At 35.6% G+C, this 18,702-nt stretch overlaps 2 protein-coding genes across 2 annotated transcripts in view; one reads left to right on the top strand and one right to left on the bottom strand.

The window, feature by feature from the left end:
• DNAH8 (dynein axonemal heavy chain 8) overlaps positions 1–6,935 on the bottom strand; it is a 125,661-nt gene extending 118,726 nt beyond the window's left edge. The window contains 6 exon segments of the mRNA XM_069851447.1: positions 1,153–1,260; positions 3,844–3,957; positions 4,192–4,368; positions 4,773–4,936; positions 5,276–5,465; positions 6,813–6,935. Of these exon segments, the coding sequence (XP_069707548.1) occupies positions 1,153–1,260; positions 3,844–3,957; positions 4,192–4,368; positions 4,773–4,936; positions 5,276–5,465; positions 6,813–6,920 (861 nt within the window). The 5' untranslated portion in view covers positions 6,921–6,935.
• A 2,332-nt stretch (positions 6,936–9,267) lies between these two features.
• GLO1 (glyoxalase I) lies at positions 9,268–16,924 on the top strand. Its single transcript, XM_069852594.1, has 6 exons — positions 9,268–9,396; positions 10,365–10,447; positions 11,812–11,952; positions 13,191–13,258; positions 14,297–14,386; positions 15,806–16,924. The coding sequence occupies exons 1-6, from the start codon at positions 9,316–9,318 to the stop codon at positions 15,892–15,894; spliced, it is 552 nt and encodes a 183-aa protein (XP_069708695.1). The 5' UTR covers positions 9,268–9,315; the 3' UTR covers positions 15,895–16,924.
• The last annotated feature ends 1,778 nt before the right edge of the window (positions 16,925–18,702 follow it).

The raw sequence follows: 18,702 nt of genomic DNA, 5'->3' as shown, positions 1-18,702 counted from the left end.
AAGGTGAATGCAGGTACAGAAAATATCTCTCGGGGAACAGCTACAGGTAAATAATCGGTTTTGTATATTAAAAAATGTGAAGACTGAGAACTACTGTACCAAAGGCAGTCTCATACTGTAGTACAATAGCCAGTGAAGTCATAGATAAGACCTCCAGTGTCACCTCTAATGAAATCAAACAATAAGAGGGGACCTTAGACCACTCTATAGAGCTATTTCTTAGCACAGCTTCATGTAACCAGTTTATTAACCTCTCCAGTGAAATGCTCAATCCTTTATACCATTAAATAATAGACACTAGCAAGTGTCAATACATAAACATACGAAAAATTTTACAGAACAGGCAATGTAAACATTGCTGCACAAGTCATACCGAACACCTGATCTATATAAAACAGTAACAATGGATAAATACAGTGTTAAAAAAGCACTTATTTCTTCATATCCTAGTTGGAACTGAATTGTAACAAAACATTACACTAAAAGTTTCATTGTTAAAAAGAAAGAAGGAAACTGGCGTAATGAGGGTCTACTATGTATTTCCTCTATATGTTTATCGGAAGTGTGTATTCTAGTTATTAAGGATTTCTTTGTTCTATAAACATTACATAAACCATCTTTTCCTGCAGTGAATACCTTGATGCTGCAAAAGACATTGGTATAATTACCTAGCTGGTATTAATTTTCTGTTTAAAGTGGCAAAGTTTATGACCTGAGATTCAGTTAACTTTTCAAGCATTACCTGCTTCTGAAAGAGGAACCTTTTGTCTTTCAGACCTTTTGGAGAAATAGACTAGTCAGACCAATGACCTTGGGCTTAATTAGATCTTCAAGACTGATAATAAAAGAATCTTTGTGGATTCAGTGATGTAGGAAACAACTGAGCAGATTAATTCAGATCAGGAGATTGATAAAGAAATGAAAAAAAAATAATAATTTTGATAAATCAAGAGTAACAACAGAGGTCCTTCCTGAAAACAACTTTCAAATCTAAGTTCAATCCTCTCTTGATCAATAGACTTCTCTTCCTTTCTTGCATAAACACCTACTATTATCATTCTTAACAGACGTCATACTGATTTAAACAAAATTATGGTTTCTTCTGAAAAATCACGTAACTTTTATAATGAATATTATATTTAATATACTTACCTTTACAAACAATCATGTCATTCTCTCAGAAGTATTGTAATATCCTGAAACATTGCGAATCATTTGCATAGCATTTATCAGCTTTGGTATTCCATGCGTAATTGATGCCTTAAAGTAGAGTTTTGAGAAAAATTTTACTTTCTATTCTTAGTAACTATATTTCTATTCTGTTGACAACTTTTAAATTACATTTTTCCCTGAATCATATGAACCAATCTTCAAACTGCCATGGTATCATACCAAAAATTTTGTTGCAAAAAAGAGCTAATCATGTTCCATAAATTTTAAACCTCAACTAATAAAAACAATAAGTCTCTTGGATGATTTGGTGAGAAATCAGCTTTAAAATATTATTAAAAATATTTGTAATATGCTATTTTGATGATCAAAATAAAAAATTGATTCAAAAAGTATAGTTTGCATTTTTTGGCATTAAAGGAAGTGGTTTGCTGTCTTTATTCTCAAGTACAGCTGTTATATGTACTCTATGCAATTACATTGTGATTACAATCATTAAATATAATTATACTCATTCAGACATTTCACAAAACTCATTAAATAATAGTCACAATGTTAATTTCATTAATAAGTACCGTAATTAATTCAATCATTATATTGGAAGGAAGAAATGATTTTTTATAAGTTGCTACCCTATTTTCTGTATTTGAATATTATGTATCAATTTTGTGATTTTAGAACTAAAATGTAGGATTAGCTTGAACAACAACTTTTAGCTAGCCTGTGCCTGGATATTTATGCCTAACTAAGAACTTTTAATAAGGCTGGAGTTGGAAAGAATGGGAGAGAATGTGACTCTATCTAGTTAGGCCAGATAACAGGGACTAGCACATTGATAAGAGAAAGAAGAACCATCTAGGATTAGATGCAATCTTGAAGAGGTGCCCAAGGAGTCTAAAAGCACACATAAGAAAGAAAGTTGAAAAGTCCAACTGTGAGGAAGATCTGTGGCCTTCATCCTAAGACCCCGAAGGAGACCCCAAGAGGGCAGAGTGCATGGACCAAGTGGAGGAAACGTGTAAACAAAAAGTAACTTCTCAGCAGAGAGGCCAAGCTCCTGGAATTAGTTTGGGGCTTTAAATTCAAAAGTAAACACACTAATACTGCTGAGAGACATGGCGCACTTCGGCTTTTGGCAGAAGAGTGTGAGATAAAGTCTGCATGGTAGAAAAACACCCCTCAGCATCCACATGTTCAGCACACACACCCCCCCCCTCTAAAATTGAACCAGGAGATTCTGAGTCTATTGTTTTCTTTTTTTAATCCTTGACAAAACCTAAAATGCTGAATATTGGACTGCATAGACTTATTTCTGATTCAAAGTCCTGAGTTAAATGCTCAGTCTAAATTTCCATATAGGAACACCATTTGGTGACTAATCTCCATGCACTCCATTCCTAATCCACTAATATTTAAAATACCTTTCAATATCCAATATTAAATTCAACTCAATCCAGAATGTACGTTTTTTTTAAAACAGTATATATTTAATGTGAATGTCATTATTTTTCAGTTAAATACCATCAAAAAGCCTGCCTAAATTATCTTGATCTCTGGAACAATGTTCCAAGAAATTAAACAGAAATCCAGAAATATGCAAATTGTTCCAGATTAACAAAGAACTACAGTCAGCTATTCTGTATTAGTAAAATTATGAACTCTTCAATGGGTTTCCATCCACAAATGTCTGTCTGTGTGTTTAAGATAAAAAGAAGTTCATCTTAACCTGTAAGAAGTATCTCATTATTATAGCCTGGCACCCTCTAGTGATACTCTGAAGAGCTTAAGATGAACAGCATCTTAGTAACACCGTTTATCATACTCCTCTCTTCTACTTATCGCACACAGTATTAGTTCTATGTCATATACTATCTCAAACTTTGCTTCCCCTCAGTTAAAACTCTGAAGTAGGATCATGAACTGCCAGCAGCAACTCAAAAGAAATACAGTTCCTGACAGAGAATAGGAGGCAGGTAGGACGAAAACAAGGAGGACTAAGAAACAAAGCAGAAAAAGCAGTTTTTCCTAGGGTGTTTCCTCCTTCCACTCTATTCTGCAACAATCATAAGAAACATGTATCTGTAATAATAATTAATAGTTAATACTTAAAATAATAAATGTTACTTTGAATGAGGGCCGACTGTCTACATGGGCAATCGATTTAAATTCTGACAAGCTGGTACTTCTGGAAATAGAAGCAGCTAACATTGTTTTCAATATCAAAATATTAATTTACTCATTTAGAACCTCACTAGGTTTCATTATTCTCTATATAACTGAAATTTTGGTTACAGCTGTGTGATTATTCATTGGCATATTTGGAATTTTCAGTGAAAGACACATTTTGAGATTCTTGTACTATAAAATATGTACCTGGTTTAGCTCATTTTAAAAATTACATTGACAGCAGGACTGACTTGTTAGACAATCATATGTAATTATGTTTATTGATCAGCTACACATTTTAAAATATTATATTTTTTATGTAATACAGAATAAACTAATGCTTTAACTTTCAGCTTGATAGGCATTTAGAATAAAAAACCCAGAAAAAATAGCAAACTAAATTAGAAAAATATACTTTTAACTTAATACAAAGAACACTTCTTTTTCTCTGGGCATTCTATGCAAATACGTAAACTATGTTTAAGGAATGATGAAAGCCATACTTACAAGATCACAGCTGTAAAGTGGCTGACAAACTTTTTCAAGTGTGTGTAAGTATTTCACATTATCTTTCAATTCATTAGCTGCATCTGTGATCCTGGCATCCAACTCTTGCCATATCTAGACAGGAAACAATACTGTAAAAAACACTGTGAACTATTCCTTCAACTTGTACTGATACGCTGGAAATAAATGTTGGTAGATGAATTTTTAAAAGCTACTGTCCAAGCAGACAAAAAAAGTTATTTTAATTTATGATAATTTTTCTCCGTATCTCTAAAAATATCTTGTTCTTTCTCCATAGTAAAAAAAACCCAAAAAAACCAGCATTAGAAATAGAAAAAAAATAATTACCCTTAGTAATCTGGAACGTCCAATATGTAGAGTACTAAAGACAGCTTTGCAGTTTGGTCCTTTGAGCTGCTCAATAATAAAATTAAATTTAGCAGACATACATCTCCAGTGTTCTAGCTCAGTCAATGGACCTGAATTATGAGCTTCTTTCCTTATCTGTTTACTCTCAACCAGAATCTGCAACCAATTTGAAAAAAACTCAAATGTCTACTACAGAGAACAGAAAAACCATTACAAAGAAGAACAGAAAGGTACTACAGACTTAGTAACTTAAAAAGGAACAAGCTTGCAGTTATTGACACATGAAAAAGATTCTGATTTGGAAAGGCATCTTAAGTCTGAGCTGCACTTATCACATTCATAAACTGAAATGAAGGCAACTACCTCTTATTCTTGCTAGACCCTAAGTTCCTAGGGGTAAGGATTACCTACTTAACTTCACTTGTTCATAGAAGTGAAGCACTTGTCTTACTCAAGTAGAGATACAGCTGAAGCCTTCAGCTAACTTCAAGCAAGTCTCATATAGGACTTATAAGTATGTATCCGTATTCATACCGGACTAATGTGTTAAAACAACTTACCTTTTCAATTCGCCTACACCATATCATAAGTACTTCTTCTAGCTGCCGAATCATTTCAGGATTATGAGCTGCTGCAGTTACTTCCTCAGGGGACTGGAGTTTAGAAATGATACTGTAATCTACTTTTTTCAACTCAACAGTTCCTTCATTGCTTTCTGTAGGCCCTGGGAAAAAACAAAACAAAACAAAACCAATTACAATACAGAAAGAATTAAGACTCTTAAATTATTAAGACTCTAAAATTAATTACTACCAGCATATGCAATTTAAATTTGGGAATATATTTCTGCCATCAGTGTTGTTTCAATGTAATAGCCATTTTACTGCAGTCGCATAAAGCAGAAAATTCTTATTTTAAATCCAGCATTCCTCCTTAAAAGTAATATATCACTAGTGTGTTTTCTTCACTAAACAACCTACTCATGTGTTTATTATACAAGTAATTGATCATTATATTTTTCCTAGAAATATGAGAAGTTCCTTACCTATGTGCAAATGCTTACCTTTTAAAAAGGAAAGGTATCTGTTAATTGCTTCCGCAAAATTGTGTTTGTCTTTTGTAACCTGTTTGTTCTGACTTAGAGCACCCCAATTACTTGTTGCAAGAACAGTAGGGAGAAAAATCTTTTCTATCACATTCCTAACACCACACAGGAGACTTTCAGTAGCATCCAAAACACTAGAGAATATATCCTGCATTGAAACAGAATTATTTTTAGCAATGTAGCAACTCAGACTGGAAACAGTAATATAAGATCATCATATTTTTTAAAAAGGCACTTCAATTTGCCAACTTTAACTTAAGGAGACATAACCTTTACAAAATACTACAATGTGGCCATAAGATACTGTTTAAAAATAAATGGAAGTCAATAATGCTTTAACACAGTTTTAAAAGGCTGCTTGGTTCTATTTCTGTAATTTCAATTATTTCACTATCATATGGAAAGTTTAGAAAATTTTAAATAATACATAACGATTAAAAATATTCTAAATGTCCGCATTTAATATTAAGTACAAAGTAATGAAATGCAAGCAGCAAAAATACTCATATCTGAACTTATACTACAAGCAATTACCTGACAAAATATATTACTTTGGATTAGATGAAATTTTATTGTCTTTTCTCCAAAACTAAGCTTTACAAGTTCTATTTTAACTATTCCAATATGTGAAATGTCTTTCAAAAAAAAGCAAGTATTAATCTACTTTGTGTAACAAACTTCCTAGAACAGAAAATTGCTTTTCTCATTACTTCAGTAAGGAATTTGATGCAAAAGTAATATTTATTAATAATATTGAGACTCTTGATAAGGACAAATCTTGTATCTTATTTCTAATAGTGCTTTTCCTCCTTCATGTTCTCAGCTCTCATAAGGAATAAAACATTTTAATATCTAATAAGAAGTACATAAATTAATAACGGATTTTTTTGTCAAAAGAATTTCATATCATATTAAGTAGAAGATACATATATAGGACTGAGTCTTAATCAATGTACAGTCCCTTCAGTACTGCCTTAGTATTAAGATGCATGCCTATAAATGAGAATGAAGCACACACTAAGATTTGCCTTGTAAAGCAGAAAAACTTATGCTACATAATTTTAATAGGATAAATGTGTATTCCACACATACAAAGACACATTAAGAGAGAAAAGTACAAGTAAAATTTTCCTCTCCTGGTGTTTGCAATAAACTCTTCTCACTGAGTCCTCCTATTCTACAGATTTTGATCATACTAAAATGTACTTAGTAGATTTAGCCTCCTCAAAAACAGCAAGGAGAATGAAAAATGAACCTAAGTACTGACTTCTATAACAAGAGTATTTGTAAGACACTGAATTCACAAGATATCCTGAGTATCTGCTGAAGTAATATAGCTATTCAATGTCTACTGAAAAAGAGCAAGAGCATGACATAACATTCAAAAAATGCAGTTACCAGTAGCTTTAGTTATGTGACAACAGTGAATCAAATAATGAAACAAAAATATCTGCTTCTAAAGTTTTTTAGTTTTTAAATTATATAAGAAAAATACCTCATGTATAGTTTTTGCACTTATAGGTCTGTCATTCTCATAACGAACAAAAAACAAGCATAGTCCTACAAATCTGTCTTCTGGCTTGTCCACATACAGTTGCATCATTTTACTTCCTTTCACAGCTCTTGGAATTTTCCGCCCACATTCTGAAAATAATTCCATAGATGTCACTATTTTTAAAAGTAAGGATATTACAAAATGCTTAAAATCAATATAGCGAAATAAAATTCAACATGGTAATAATTTATTTTCTTCTTTTGTATGTAAGAGAATCAAACCCAACCAAATTATGGCTGTAATGAACCACACAATTAAAAATCTACACATATAACATATCTCTTAAAAGCAACTTTGGCTCATTGTTCTTCACTAAAAGGGAATTTTCTCAAGTCCATCATTATGTGTTAATTTGTGTGTGACTATCGTACTTTCTTTGTTTGCGTCCACTCTACCAAACAAGATGTCACGTCTAAGAGAGCAAACAGAGTATACGAGATACCCTCCAATCCTCTGTGTATATAATCCTATGCAATTTAGTTATTCATATAAATAGGTAAGGGAACTGCATGTTCTGTACTTAGAGAATCAACAGGGATTTCAGACATTAAATTCTAGTTCTACACTAAGCATAATTTAAAATATTTATAGTAAATGCAAATTCAGACAGGTTTTATGAAAGTGCTTTCTAATGAACTGGAGACATGACTCCTGTAAGAAAAGGTTGTAACCAATTTAATACTTCAGTAGAACTTATCTTTTTATAGCCTTTCTTCCAAGAATAGCTAAAATTGACTGAACTTTCTCTGACTTGAAGCAAGCATTTAAATTACAAACTTTCAGCCCTTATAGCAAAAGGCTGTAAAATTATGAAAAAGTAAAACTAGGTTTCATTCTGAGAAACATTAAACAAAATTAACAATAGAAGGGAATATTACATCTGCTAGTATTAATATTGCTAAAAATTTACCTACACCTGGAGCTTCTCCTTCCTGATAGAAAATTTTCAATGCCTTACTTCCTCCTTTGGCAAAAAAAGAATCAAAGGCTTCAAACTGTTAAGTCAAAAAGAGATTATTTGTTACTGAACATATTTTTATCTGGCTTTAGGACAAGCAAAAATAACGTGACCACATCACTGTTCAAAGTTTTGGTGGCACATGATATCTACCCTCAATATTGTTAGAGTTACAACATAATAGATGTTGCAAATATTGCCTTCAAGCAATGAACCCGTACACACAGGTGGCCTAGCTCCTGATAACCGTGTACCAGATGTTTATGGTCTTTATCAGTAATGCAGAGACACTGGAGGATATTCTGTCACTCACAGAGATCTGTAAGTGTGAACCATGAACTAGAAGTAACTGGGCATAGGACACTTTGAAACACACATGGAAGATTTGCATGACTTGGTCATTCTTCTCTACCCACAAATATAAAAGACTAGTTTGTAAAAGAGGAGTGACATGACACATCAGGATTTTATTATAGAGACATGAATTGGCCACATAGGCTCCAAAACCGTTTCATGACGATGAAGATTTTGCTGATCTGTGCAAGGACAATGAAAGCACGTCTGAAGGAGACCATGCTTGCTTGTTGTACAGATCTATAAACTAGCCACACTAAAATGCTATGGATCTCTAGATGGCCATTGTGATTTTGTCACGTTATACAAGGTGATTTGGATTGTAGGGATGTGAACCTTTCAAATAAACACTGCTAGTGTATAGATCGTTATTCTGAAGAACTTGCCTGAAATTATAGTAGCTATAATATATTTTGGGCTTCCAAAACCAGAATTTTCTATCTGCCCTAGGCAATTTTTGTGTCCTGGTAAAACCAGGATGCACTGTTTTTAAGGAAGTGAACAAAGCTCTGAAAAGCATGGGAAAAAAACATATGGACAAGATCAGAAGGTACTGATCTGGTCAAAATCCAGCTTGTTTCTCAGTCTCCACAGCTATCTGCAGAGATGACTAGGCATTCTAATTGTCCAAGTGAAGTGCTCAACCTTGGTTGTGAGACCTCCTGTTTTCTCCCCAGAACTCCACTGGCACCGCCAGGGCTTCCTTCTTAAAGGGCATCCTTCGCCCTTTAGGATTTCCTCCCAAGGAACTTTATCAACCAGCCTCCTGAACAGCCCAAAGTCTGCCCTCCGCTAGTCCAAGGCGCCGGTTCTGCCGGCCCCCCGGCCTTCCTTCTCCACCAGTGGGAAGGAGCCCCATTCCACGGGAGCTGGATACCCGCTCCCGCTTTAGGCACGGCCGCGGGCGGCAGCTGGAGGGTCGCATCGTCTTGACAACGCGGAGCATCCACGGTTTCGTTCCGCGCTGCAGCTAATTAGCTCCACCGCCAAGGGCGCCCTGCCCGTTTACACTTCTGGGATCCAACGGGAAATCACAGCCCCGGTGTGCCCGCCCCGCAGCGTCACGGGGGCGGAGCCGCTTTATCCTCCTCCTTCTCCTTTACCTTCTCCTCCTTCTCCTCCTTCATCGACATGGCTGCCCCAGCGGAGCCCAGCGGCCTCAGCGACGAAGCAGCCTACGGCGCCTGCTCGGAGCCAGATGCCAGCACGAAGGTGGGGTGGGTGGAGGGGGCGCCCCGGGGCTGCGGCGGCGCCGCCGCCGGTCCTGCCCTGCCCTGTCCCTGCGTGTGTGTCCCCAGCGCCGCGCACGCTTTGCCGGGCGACGTGCGGCGGCTGAGAGGCGGCATGGGGCCGGGGGGCGAGAAGGGGGCTGGGGGCTGGGGGCTGGTACTGGGGTCGGGACGCTTGAGGTCTCGGGGGTTAGGAGGAGGCTGGAGCTGGGGCCGAGTGGCACGGGGCCGGGGACTGGGGCTGAGGGCAGGAGCAAGCCAGCAGACACCAGGGCTGCCATAAAATCTTCCGAAATACTCCAGCCATATTTATTTTTTTATTAGGAGCAGCTTGTAATTGCATTTTGTGTGTACTACATCTCTCTTCTTTTTTAAAACATGCCTCTCAAGATGATCCTGCCACACGCCTTTCATCCACCGAGTTGTCCATTAGCCCATGGTATATAAAGTTAACCTGTGGCTTGAGGAAAATACCCCTATGGAATTGCAGGCCAATTTTGCTGCAAAGATATCGTCAAGCCTGACAGAAATTCAACACCTATGCAATTAAATAATAAATATGAGTTCAGTAGCTTTGCTTTAAGTTCTTCGTCTGCAGGACTGCCCAGTATTAAATATTGACATGCCTAGAGTGTTTGCTTGTGAAGCGGTTCATATGCAGGACAGCTCCAAAAATATGACAATGATAAGAATGATACCCTGTATCTATTGAGTGATACCAGTGGTGATATTGTTCATTTGTTTTAAACAGTTTGTTACAAGGTTGTAATTATTTAACACAGATCTGTATGTGTAGGATCCGGATAAAAGGTTTTATCTTCACTATTGTAGTACTCTATTTGTTGCTTCTAATCCTGTGAAGCTTGGATTCATTATTAAGTAACATCTTTGTGAATACTCATAAATTATATTCTGATTCAGGTATAATTAATAACCCTTTTATTCCTCCAGGATTTTTTGTTGCAGCAGACAATGTTAAGAGTAAAGGATCCTAAGAAGTCACTGGATTTTTATACAAGAATTCTTGGAATGACGTGAGTAGAAGTTCTATGTCACAATAAGTTTGGATTTTTCTACTGTTCTGAGAAGCTTTTGTTAGTTTGTTGTAATTATACTAATTGGTCTAACTACATTAACAATGCTGACCCATCGGCTGATGCCCAATTGGACAGTCTGGCAGTCTGAACACAGTTAATGCTTAAGCTGCAAATGAACTAATATGGGCCTGGACTAGAAGTTTACTTTTTTCTTAAACAGGTCATTAACTATCGATGTACAACTTGCTTACTTCATCCTCACTGCGCCTGCAGCTAACTCTTTAAGTTTTATGGCAATGCTTATGATCAGGAGACATTGCTGTAGATCTTGAAATTTCAAGTTTTCTGCTAGTTCTCAGAGGTGGCTGATGACTACCTCCAGTCATAAGAGATCAAAGCAATAGCAGCTGGAGAGTAAGTCCAAACTGAAACTTTTGGAGAAGGCTACTGGGAGGCGGGTGATCTGTTAACACTAAGGCTTTGTGCAATCTTGACATTTGAAATGAGTTATTTCAAAACAAATTTCTAGCATATTTTTGAAGACCTATAAATGAGTCCCATAAAGTGAACTACTTTCACTTCAGTGAAGATTTGAGCATAAGAAAATAAAAATTAAATACTTAACAAGCTGAAAAGGAAATTGGACTTGTTTTGCATGCCTACTTGTTCTCATTAAACCATAAACATGGTTTTAAATGTGCGACGCTATCTCTGGAAATTAGGAGAAAATGGAGATGTATCAACTATTTCCCAGGAAAGTAAGTGACTCCTGCATCAAGTGAAGGGATAAATTTCATAAGCAGCTTTTCTCACTTCAGGTATTTTTTAGTTTATTCAATTATCATGTTTGAAATGGATTTTATCATTATACCTAGCTATTGAAATTGTAAAAATATTTCATCTAAAGGTATGCTTATGTTTTAGTTCTGCTGTATTCTTTAACTTTGCCTAGTGCCAGTGAGCTCCCCAGAACAAATGACTTTCAAAGTAAATATTTTTATTCCTTGGCAATATCTTAAAATGGATAAACATAAAGATCTTCCTGAGTAAATACAGACAAGTAAGAGAGTGGCAACTTCAAGACTCGAGCCTTTGTACTGGGTTTGCTGTTCAGTTACTGATAGTTTGGCTTTTAGAGATCCAATTCTTCCATTTTTGTAGGTTTGTAATGACGTTCTGGAATGTTTCTATGTGATAGTTCAAAATTTAGCTACTTTAAGAGGGTACAAACAAAATGCTTTTTAAGAAAGGCAAAAAAATCACAGCAATAGCTCTTCCATGGGGGAAGCATCTTGGTTTGTTTGTAAGCTACTTCATGACCTTTTGAAGTTTACTATTTTATAATAACTGTTGCTATTTAGACTGCTGCAAAAATTTGACTTTCCCACTATGAAGTTCTCACTCTATTTCCTGGCGTATGAAGATAAAAATGACATACCGAAAGATAAAACTGAGAGAACAGCTTGGACGTTCTCTAGAAAAGCTACACTCGAACTAACACAGTAAGTATTAATATAATGAGATGACATTTAGCTAACAATGATTAAATAGAAGTGGATAAGAGTAAACCCTGTTGAATACCAAATGTAATCATTACCGTGGAAACATCTTCACTGTCGTATAGCCTTAAAGTATGGCTAACATCTTGTATGTTTCCCAAGCTTAATCTTTCTCTTCCTACAGCTCTTTGAAGCTACTAGATGAACAGTAGAACATACACATGAAATAATGCTTACTGTATTCTGAATAGGCATGCCATCTCTGTAGAAAGCCTAAAAATTTAGGGAAACCCATTGTGTTTAGAACTTCTTTGGGATCCCCAGAGCATTCTAATAATGTGCATCTGTTGCTTTTGGAATCTGATCGAAACAGGTGTTAAGACAAAACATACACTTACTGTAAACGGGACAATTTGGTTAAAGCTACTGATCATTGAAATTGTTCAGCAAGAAGCTCCCACATACCCAGCCCTTGTTTCTTCAGGACCTGCTACCCTAACTGTTAGTTCCCCAATGATGGCTAGATAACCTGACTCATGCAGCGCAGTCTTCTCTTTAATCTTGTGAGAAATGCTCATTCAATGGTAAAATATTGAAAAGGTTGAAGTCTTTGAAGCTAAGGCAATAATATTTTTATTTTACAATTCAGGGCTGAATTGGATGCCCTTCTAAAAAAGGCATAACATCTTACAAAAGCAATGGGTATATATACTAGTTTTAGATGAAGAACCATATATATCTTCAAAGAATGCTCATTATTTTTTTGGATTATCCAGCCATGTCAAGAGACTCCCTTCTGGTTATCTCCTAAAACAGCTGCATCTTACAAAGCAACTAAGCATACTGATACATTCTCACAGCCCTAAGACAGGCTATCTCTCAGCCTAAAATAGCTACATCTCACAAGACAGATTTATATGATGAGATAATTAAGCATACAAACCAGCTGCAGCAAAACTTACCAAGTAATTCTCACAATCTGAATGAGACAGGAAGGTCTCTGACTCATTCAAATGTTGAACCTGAATGCCAGTGAAGGGCTGTGAATGTGACTGGATTACTGTGGAGACAATCCATAGGACCTATGACTAGGAAAAGTATTGATAGGTTAATGAATGCAGCAAACAGCTTAAATTGTCCAATTTCTTAGGGGAAACAACTTATCATCTTGAGGAAACAAAACATTTAGGATTTGTTAATTTTGATGCTTTTCTTCAATATGTAATAATTGTTTCTTGCAGCAACTGGGGCACTGAAAATGATGAAAGTCAATCTTACCACAATGGCAATTCAGATCCCAGAGGATTTGGTAGGTCTGCTTGTAGTTTGGTAGTTCTGTTTGTAGTTTTTAAGCTTTGGTTTATTGTGATTACATATTCTTCCTCTTGTGTGTTGTGGAAAAATAGTTTCAGACCTTTTTTAGAAAACAACTATATACATTTTGTGCAGAGGTTATTGGGTGACTATATACTGTATGCTTTATTTTTATGAGAAACAGTAAAGAAAATATTTTAAACTTTTATGTCTGAAAAGACAAGGCTTTTTGAGTAGGTTATTTAGAGGAAAACATACTAGCACTAAGAAAGAAGGAAACTTGCATCTCATCTTTTATTTCTTCCAGCGTGAAAGCTGTGATTGTGAAAATGAGTAAACACAGAGTAATGAGCCACAATTACAATTTTTTTAAAGAATCTAATCTTTTGGCAAGCAAACACATGCTAATGGTAACTATTCAATGAAGAACTTTTGTATTAGATTTTTATGGTATTTAGACTGATTTACATTTGGATTTATATTCTAATAATTACTTTTTAACCATTTTAAGCTAGAAGTAGAATTCTGTTTGTAGCGCTGAAGGTAGTGTTTGTGTGGCTTGATTTGATATTTTGAGTGCTTGAAAGGTCACTGGCTTGTGAAATAAATTTCATACTCAATCTAGCCACTTGACATTTAAAACTTCTGAACTGCAGGCCTTGCATAGTGCTGGTGTTAGTTTCTACAAATACAGTATTAATGATGAACTCCTTGTTCTGTTGAACTGAGGAAATACAACACAATTTGAGATAGGAAACACAGATAAAACAGTTTGATTTAAAATCTCACCTACTCTCGGTAACATTTGCATCTAAACAATATGAGGTATTTTAACTCTGAAGTTCCTATTTTAAAAGGCATTTTCAAAAAGAACTTTCTGGAGGAGAATAATGTTAATAACCAAAAGGCTGTTCTTTCTTGAAGCAATATTTTTCTTGTACAATCCTATCTTACGTGAACTACAACATGTAAACTTTTTCGTAGGACACCTAGCAATCCTTAAAGTGTACTTCACTCTTTTTACCTTGTACAGGACATATTGGAATTGCTGTCCCTGATGTCAATAAAGCTTGTAAGAGGTTTGAAGAACTAGGAGTGAAATTTGTGAAGAAACCTGATGATGGTAAGTCTTGATCAGAAATGCAAGTCAATCTTTTTTTTTTCCTAGTTTTTAATATATTCTGCTTAATAGAGCTTACTGGAAAGCCGTGTAATACATTTCTAGTAGTTGTCATTGATTAAAAGGTGCTAGAACCATTTACCCCTTCATTCTCTTATGATGGGCAAAACTGACAACAGTAACAACAGTTAACCCATCTAGCTACATCTCTTCTGTATGTTGTCTGACCTTCACAAAAATTCTTCGTGAAGAGACCTCATGAGGGTTTTTGGACTGAGGGATTCAGAAACATATATCTAATACTTAGCATCATGCACAAACCTGTGATACTTACTCCCTTCTGGCTATAGAAACTAGACTGTTGCCTGTATTAATGGTGGGGTCTCTTAGTTTGAAAGTAACATTACTACATGAAACTTTAGTTTGCGTGTACTGGAATTGATATTCTAGATTGCTTGCTAGAGGAATAAGAACAAGTAACTGAAAGACTAAGGGATTTTGATCTTATTCACTGTATTCTCAGCTGAAGTAAATGCAAGAAGTGCATCTGAAAATTTAACTTGAACACAGATGCCTTGATTTAAAAATTGAACTTAGTATTTCTAGCATTTTGGAGTTTCTAAGCCCTTTTTAATCTGTTCAGCACCTGGTGAATCTTGAGAGAGTTGAAGTGAGAGTTGTTTTTTTCTTACACTACTGAATCAAACATCTACTCTCTCAGGAGTGTTTAACTGGAATGTATTAATAAATAGATTGGGGTTTTTTTACAATAAATAGCCTAATAGAGCAAGTGTTAATAAAAGTTTGTGGTTAACACCTTAAGATAAAATGTTAAGCTCTGCTATCCTGACGTACTGTTGAAGACAACTTTTGGGGACCCTGTTTTAACAAGTAGTATTTTTGCAATGTAAAATTTAAAACCGTCCTGCTCTGAATTTCTTTGTTAAATGAAGTGATGTAAATGTGTACTGTAAACCACATCAAAGATGGAGAAAGAAGCAAAACCCAGTAATGTTAAAAATTTAGTGTGGAGGCAGGAATGATGGGAGATGAACAGGGTAGAAGAATGCAGGATTTTATACTGGCAAAGCCAGTTCAAGAAAATATGTCAAAACATCCTGGAGCACAAAAATATCATCTTGAATTAAGAGAATATTTACAGAGTTGTATGCAAAAACCTGTCTGAATCAACCAAAGATAGAATTTTGAAGTGACTTTAAACTGCAGGTTTGCTGAGAGTATGTTTGACAATTTAGCATACAAAGGTCTAATGGTGATTAAAAAGTAATCTGGATGTTTACAGAATTTGAATAAATTCTCATACAAACAACAAAAAGGAAAATACTTTTCAAAATAGTCTTATTTGACATTAAGAACTAATCATGTAGTCTTAACTTTATCTTGTATACTTTTTCCTAATAGGTAAAATGAAAGGACTTGCATTTGTTCAGGATCCTGATGGCTACTGGATTGAAATTTTGAATCCTAACCACATGGTGACTCTCACTTAATTCTAATAAAGTATATCATATATGAGATGCACGCTTTCGGTCCCCTGGAGAAAATCTGTAGTTTGTGGAATTCTCACATAGTGGAAAGGAATCGGTTGTATTCAGTTTTCTCTAAAACTATCCCCTGGGACCTCGGTGTACTTGAACGCCTCCTTTCTTGTTCTGTGATGCCACTGCAATTTGCTTACAATTGGGAATACTCAGCCATCTCTTGGAAGAGGGCTTGACTAAGAACAACAACAAAAAATCCTGTGTTGCTAGTGATGAGCTTCAACAAGGAGGAAAAAAAATCCCAAAACTTCAGAATACTTTTTTATGAGGTTAAAAGCTCCTGAAGGCTTCATGCCCTGCCTTGTATGCTAGAAAATAAAATGTCAGACTAACTTGGCACATTTATGAAACTCTTAATCTTACTTACCTTATGCCAAGCAAAACTCTTTAAGGAGCATCCATAAACAGCCTTGCCTGGAACAAACTGTGGAGGCAATAAAACGATGCAGCAGAAAGAATTCAGTCTTTCAGCTTCTGACTGGTGATTAACAGCCAACTTAAGAGGTTTCAGACTTGTTGACTTGCAGTGGTCCTATTTGTCTCTTCCAGCACTAGAAAGAACTTGCACAATTTTTGTTTCAATAAAAGTTGGGCTACATTTAACTTTAATGCTCTGTATGTTTTGCATTAGGTCTTTAATAAAAAAAAGAATATCTGAAACATAAGTTTCCAATTGGTACGTGCTTTGATCTGCCCTCTTAAATTATGTGACAGTTACGGAAATTATACCTGTAAATAGCATCAAAACATGTAACATACATTACACTAATTATTTGATTTTACGCTGTTCTACCTGTTACTAATAGTGTAGAACATGTTTTTTAAATGCAGTTGTTCCTTCTAACGAAAAAACCCTCTGCCCTGCCTTACTGTGGTTCAAGTAGCACTTGAATGAAGTCTTCAATTATGTGACTATTGAGTAGTATAATGGCATTGCAATTCACTTTAAAATAAATCACTGGTGAAAACCACAAAATGATTTTAAAGCAGTATGACCTGTTGCTTTGGTAATTATTGAATTGTAGATAACCAAAGGGCTATTTGTTTTGGCTTGAGGATTTGTTTGGGTTTTTTTGACAAGAAATCTGGTGTTGAAAGAATATGAATTGGGAGTACAGTAGTGAAGAAGGTAACTTGATGTGCAGAGTCAGTAACTGTCTACAACTTCCAGGCTTATAAATTAAAATAGAAATGTAGAAAGTATTGCATTTGATTTCTACTATGTAATGAAGATGTTAAGGACTTAAATACTAAATGTTGCTGTTGCATCTCCTTATCTGAAAATTTCTTAGTTCTGTCTGCCTCATCTTAACAACATAGCATATCTCAACTCAGGAATTTTACAGAGCTCCACATGAGAAATATTTCATAAAACTTAATCCATGGGGGTTTTTTACCCTTGGAAATGAGTGAAATAGATTATATGCTTTGTGGGAGCAATGCCAAGTATATGGAAGCTGCAATGCTTCATCAGAGCCTTAGGTGTTGTAAAAAGGAATGTGAAAGCTATTGCTTTGTTTAATATGCCCTATGGATGTGCATGCAATCATAAATTCATTGCAAGGTAGACATAGTAACTCAAATTATCTTTTTTTAGTTTTGCGTTTGTTATATGAAGCAACTCTCATATTTTAAGTTGTCATTAGCATGACATTTTCTGGATGGCATCTACAGCTACTGTGCTTTACATGGTGCCTTATCAGTGTCATTCATACACAATAGATTGTTTCCCTTCTTGAATATTTGCCAAGGGGCCCCTATTTTCTGCAACAATAAACAGTCAATGCATGGTTTCATTCTCTATTTCTGCCCTCCTGTACTTAAAGAACTAATACCTACCAGAAAGTTAGGCTGGCACAGCTGACTCATGAAACCTCACCCTGCTTTAAAAAAAGGTACACGATACTGCCGAATACCTTACAGCAGCAATTCAGAGATCTCTTAATTTAAAGGCTATTTTAGTTTAACTTCAGTGCGATACTTTCTGGAGTTAGTAGGGTGAGAGTAGTTCCAAGAAGCACGAGGGCTATAGAAGTGAGACAAAGGGCTCAGACGATTGCAGCTTACATAGGTTTTGATGGCTAAACTGTATTTTTCAAATACATCTTTGCTGGTGCTGAAATGGGAGCTTGAGATAAAACTTAACGGAACCACCAGTGCTAACTGCAGTTCCTTACCATTCAGAATCTCTCATTAGATTGCGTGAGTAGAAAAACTATTTAGACTAATAGTCTAAGTGAAGTTATCTAAAACTAATTTTTATTTCAGTTCGTACAGCTACATTGTCTAAAGCTTTATGACCAAGGTGTTGTCAAGGGAAAATCTCAAAACAATAAAAGCATATAACTTGCTGCTTCTTATCTTATAGACATACAGTGTTTCAATCTGACTTGTTTCATTAGACTTCCAAATACAGGTGTGACTGGAAAAGCTATTGACCCAGTTGTATGGAATCCAGTAATTAAAACCAGGATAGTTTGTAAATAAGATGAGTAAGTCAAAGGGTGTATATGGGTAGTTCAGTGGATAACTACACAGGGAGGAGCAGGCTCTGTCGAAGATTCTCTGCTTGGCATTCAAAAGTTACTTCAGATGTGTTTGCTAATGTTGGAATGACTCTTGTTTTCTTTTTATGTTCTTTACACTGTGTAGGCAGTGTGATAGGTTAAGTACTAAAGAGGAAACTAGTGAAAAAAACACTGGCATCTACAAACTACTTAGCAGTATCCTGAAGTGGGTGAGGTATGGGGTTTTATA

Source organism: Phaenicophaeus curvirostris, chromosome 2 (genome assembly GCF_032191515.1).
Source record: "Phaenicophaeus curvirostris isolate KB17595 chromosome 2, BPBGC_Pcur_1.0, whole genome shotgun sequence".
In the NCBI taxonomy this organism is placed as follows: domain Eukaryota; kingdom Metazoa; phylum Chordata; class Aves; order Cuculiformes; family Cuculidae; genus Phaenicophaeus; species Phaenicophaeus curvirostris.
The sequence above is the reverse complement of the archived record's forward strand: the minus strand, read 5'-3'. Positions and strand labels throughout refer to the sequence as shown.

What these genes read in the sequence shown, in the direction of transcription:
- GLO1 (XM_069852594.1), top strand. Translation starts at nt 9,316, where the DNA reads ATGGCTGCCCCAGCGGAGCCCAGCGGCCTCAGCGACGAAGCAGCCTAC. An exon ending in ACAAGAATTCTTGGAATGAC is followed by an intron (nt 10,448 to 11,811) that starts GTGAGTAGAAGT and finishes GTTGCTATTTAG; the next exon opens with ACTGCTGCAAAAATTTGACT. An exon ending in GCTACACTCGAACTAACACA is followed by an intron (nt 11,953 to 13,190) that starts GTAAGTATTAAT and finishes TGTTTCTTGCAG; the next exon opens with CAACTGGGGCACTGAAAATG.